Below are 5,199 nucleotides of genomic sequence, written 5' to 3' on the forward strand. Positions count from 1 at the left end.
TATTATTTCTATTGAGGAAATATCACGAAAAGCTTTTAAAATAGGAGATTATTTTTTATCAATATTACATACAAATTGATTTATAAGGTGAGTTATGACACGTAACTTCACACAATCTTGTGTGAGTGTGTGTGTGTGTTTTGTGTGAATATCCCAACACAATTTTTATAACTTGTAATTTTTAATTTATTCAACTAATTTTGTAATTAAGTTTTATGGACAGTTTTTACATTATTTTATTTTTCGTTTTATTTTGTACTTTAATATATTTTATTATTGCTTAATACAATACATATTTAAAACATTATTTATAAACTTTATTCTCTCCAGCATTTATTATCTATACATTGTTTATGTCTTCTTCTATTCGGAAAATTCTTTATTTCTTATGTTTAAATATTTAAAACAATATTTTTGTTGTTTCAGTATGCACTGGTACAATTCGAACATAGAGGCCCGAAGGAATAAAAAACATAAGAACTGCAATACTTAGAGGAATACCAGTAGAAGATGATTGGATTAAATATAAGTGCGATATTATTAGTAAGCATAGTAAGTTATACAATTAGACAGATTAATATGTAATAAGTACTATTGCTAACGAAAATTTATAAAAATTTATTAAAACATTCCTTGTTTGAATTAATTTTACTTTTTGCAGTATATTGGATTCATTCTTATTTTTTAAGAAACAATATGCATGAATCAAATTTAAAAATGAACAAATATATCTGAAGATTGTTGAAATTTATTTGAGTTTTTTTTCTAATATTTGTATAAATGGAAATTTGTTTAGTATTTAATTGATGTCGTAATGATTACTTCTTATTTATAGTCATCTATGAGTTAGCCTTACAGGCTGAAAAGACTGCTGTTGCCTCGTCAGAATCTGAAAATGAACGACAATTAGGAAAAAGAAAAGTTAAACATAGTAAATATAAGCACGATTATGTTGATTATGTTGGCCCTCCAAGATTAGTCTCCTCATGCAAGAAATCAAGTGACACAAGTACTACAATCGCAGGTAAACTTATTAATTTGCAAGTATTACATATATATTTATATATAGATTATATGTTTATATATATGATTATATATTATATATATGTATGTGATTAATATTACATATATGGACATTCTGCAATAATATGTAGAATTGTATTTATAAAGTATTTTGATTACTTGTATCTTTCATTATTTATTTATGTTTATATTGGTTGCCTAAATGCACGTATATTTTTCAAGTTTTCATTTAATTGAAATAAATATTAATTTAGAATATGTATTAATAATAAATAATCTTATACGTAATACGTAATATAAAACTTAATAAGAAAACGATAAGTTCCTAATTCTAAGTATTTATTATATATAACATTTATATATACAGGGTGTTACAGAGCGACCGTATCAGGCGTTAATTTGGAAAAATATGCATTTTTGTGAAAAATGTTTCAGATAAAAGTTGTTTGGTTTCGAGGGTGACATAAGATGGTGTCATTAATTTGACCTTAAATAGTTGCTTGAAGGTTACGTGAAGGTCACCTTCAATGTTTTAAACGGAACCCCCCATTGTTTATTATACTGTCTTATTGTACTAATTAATATGAACAAATTTTGTCCGAAACATTTTTTGATTTGCCTAATACTTTTTGAGATATTCAAGAGAAAATTTACAACTTTTTCAATGTTTAGTTTATGATACCTCAATAACTGTTTGTCGGAGGGAAAAGTAATACAGGACTTTTTGACTTGATTTGGTCTCAGGAATATGCTGTTACAATAGTGTTCCAATTGTTGAAAATTTTTGTGTATGTAAATTAGTTGACTAATTTGTGTATAGTTGTGTATACTAATTTATGTATTGTAACACACACAAAATTTACATACACAAAAATTTTTAACAATTGGAACACGATTGTAACAGCATTTCCTGAGACCAAATCAAGTTAAAAATTCCTGTACTACTTTTCCCTCCGACAAATAGTTATCGAGATATCATAAGCTAAACATTGTAAAAGTTATAAATGTTCTCTTGAATATCTCAAAAAGTATTAGACAAATCAAAAAATGTTTCGGACAAAAGTTGTTCATATTAAAATAAATATAAGAATAAGGCTCTCGTGAGTAAATAAAAAAATTAAATAAGGCAATGTGAGCCAAACGCAGGTTGTTGTGCGTAAATATCTTTAGTTAAATTAGTGTGATTAAGATACAGTGATAACGTACGTTTCGGTCCCTTTTTTGGACCATCATCAGCGTAAAATATCGTGTGGAAGTATAATTAACCTATCATATTATAAAGAGAAAGAATACGCACTGATAATTGACGTAGTCATGGATCATAACGGAGACTAACTAATGTTGTCGGAAAACGGTAAAAGCTCTAGCGTGGTCATTAGACTTGATAAAACTACAAGAAAACGGTACAACTTTAGCGCAGTCATGATATAACAAACGTACAATTCGATAATATTATAGGTAACGGTATAACTTGATATGGTTCAAATTAATTACATTGTAAAATAACCTTAAAAACCTCAATTAACTATGGATCGTGTTGCGGTTGGATAAATTGCGTTACTAAATCGGGTGTGCTTTCTTGTGTGTCGTCTCTCCCCAAATAGTGCCCCGTGACTCCCCGTTTTCCAGCTTAAATGATATCCCGGATCAAGAGGGGTGCCACAGTACAGATCCAGTGAAGAGGAACACAGAATGAAGCGTTGGACGATGTTAGAACGTCGGAATAGAACTTATGCGAACGGTGGCCACCGATTAGTTAGTCTCCGTTATGATCCATGACTACGTCAATTATCAGTGCGCATTCTTTCTCTTTATAATATGATAGGTTAATTATACTTCCACACGATATTTTACGGTGATGATGGTCCAAAAAAGGGACCGAAACGTACGTTATCACTGTATCTTAATCACACTAATTTAAGTAAAGATATTTACGCACAACAACGCGTTTGGCTCACATTGCCTTATTTAATTTTTTGATTTGTTCATATTAGTCAGTAGAATAAGATAGTATAATAAACAATGGGGAGTTTAAAAATTGAAGGTGACCTTCACGTGACCTTCAAGCAACTATTCAAGGTCAAATTAATGACACCATCTTATGTCACCCTCCAAACCAAACAACTTTTGTCTGAAACATTTTTCACGAAAATGCATATTTTTCCAAATTAACGCCTGATACGGTCGCTGTGTAACACCCTGTATATGTATACATATATGTATACACATATAGTATGTATATACATACTAACACATACGCGTGCGCGTGCATAAAGAGCATTTTTATAGAAATGTCATAAAATTATTATTAAACTATAAGAAATATGAGTAAAATGTATAAATACATGTTTTTATACATAGAATCACGTTATATGAAAAAAATTTTTTGTTGGGTCCTTTTTTAAACATACATCCAGATTACTTGAGTTTTAAAATAAAATATTAGATTTTTGTTTTTTTTCATGAAATAACACAGTTGTAAACGCGCGATAAAAATTCCACCATGCTCGTAATGTGTTCGTAAGACATACTCTGTATAATACATATACATATCTAAAGATTTTTTAATCTCTGTATAATACATATACTTACTCTGACAGAGTATAGTTTTTTACTTTGATTTATTTTCTAACGAAATTTTTAACTCCGGTAAAAAAGTTGTCATACAAAAACATCTATAAATACATAGGATTATATAGAATTATATGTCAAATGTGTTCATACATATTTTTATATTGTATAATTTTATAGATTTATACATGCTTTTATATGAACAATGTTTTACAGTGAAATACATATGTTTTGAATATATTTCGTTTTATACAATAATTTTATTCAATTTTTAGAAACATTGGAACAGTTCGATAACCAAAATCCCGAATTGGATCATGCAACACAAAACGATGGTAAAATTATTTTAATAAAAATTATTTTAATAAAATTCAAAATTACAAAAATTATTTTTAAAAATAATAAAATTTATTAATTTTTTTCAATCTTGCAGAAAATGACATTTTAACGGATATTAACAACGCGCCTGTAATAATTGCGGAAAGGACAGATGATTTCATGGACGAATTTAAACAAACAATGAAAGATATTAAGTCTGAACTAGAAAGTATGAAAAACAAACAGGAACAATCACTTTCACAGATTCAAGAAACTGTAAATATGATCCTGGCTAAAATGAATTATGAGCAATATCGCAGAGAAGACCCAATGAAGGATGATAAGATTAGAAAATACCTTCCATTAACTTCGATTGAAAATTTTCTAGAGTTAGAAGATGTACTGAAAATTGATGATGAAGCTTTAACACAAGTAGTAAGTAAATTTACTAGACATCACAGAAATTCGCTTTCCGCACGTTATTCAGCTTTTTATTTTATTTATTATTACAGTATTAACTCCTTGATACATACAACTGTCAAAATATGCAATGACATATCTACAGATGTCGCTCATATCTACAGACTAATTATTTATATATTTTTCTTTTCCCGATAAAAGAAAAATATATTTATATCTTAAACAAACAAATCAATGTTCCATTATATTTTAAAGATTTCTTAAATTATTTTTTACAATTAGATTAATATTTTTAATTACTATAATAGTATAACACAAATTTTTTTACAGGTTGATAAAGTATTACTGATTGGAGGAAAAAATGAGAAAGACTTTATTCGACGAACCTTAAGTGCAATGTTTTCTGATAATTTAGCTGTAATGTGTTCGTGGACAGGGCAGAAAGATAACTTCAAAGTTGGGGATACATATATTATAATAGGTATCAAAAGTAAGTTCTTTTACATATATGTACACGTATATATAATTAATATATTTGATTTTAAGATTTAGAAAAAGTATACATATCATAATTAATGTATGTATGTTGCGCATGTACGTAACATTAATTGTGATGTGTATATGTAATTCTCCCAGACAGCACACAAACGTTTTAAAGACGTATTAAAAACGTATACATTGGACGTTACGTACGTATGTAAGACGTCCATTTTAGATCCATGAACATCTTTAGGACGTTTTAAAAACGTTCCAATGTTACTTTTATGGATGTCCTAAAAACGTTCGATTTAAGGCCCCGCCGGACCAAAACTGGACGTTTTTAGGACGTGAAAAGGATGTTTATTAATAAATACCCTGATGGAAAAA

The 5,199-nt window shown here is 28.2% G+C and overlaps 1 protein-coding gene across 1 annotated transcript; it reads left to right on the forward strand.

The window, feature by feature from the left end:
• Positions 1 to 452: 452 nt before the first annotated feature.
• Positions 453 to 4,988, forward strand: LOC105556572 (the record flags this gene model as incomplete). The annotated part of the gene is made up of 6 exons (XM_012003666.1): positions 453 to 552; positions 836 to 1,024; positions 3,870 to 3,929; positions 4,028 to 4,347; positions 4,663 to 4,822; positions 4,969 to 4,988. Coding segments are annotated over 6 exons (849 nt in total), but the record flags the coding sequence as incomplete, so codon positions are not given.
• Positions 4,989 to 5,199: the final 211 nt, after the last annotated feature.

This window comes from Vollenhovia emeryi, unplaced genomic scaffold, assembly GCF_000949405.1.
Source record: "Vollenhovia emeryi isolate VEMERY1.0 unplaced genomic scaffold, V.emery_V1.0 DF939925.1, whole genome shotgun sequence".
Taxonomy (NCBI): Eukaryota; Metazoa; Arthropoda; class Insecta; order Hymenoptera; family Formicidae; genus Vollenhovia; species Vollenhovia emeryi.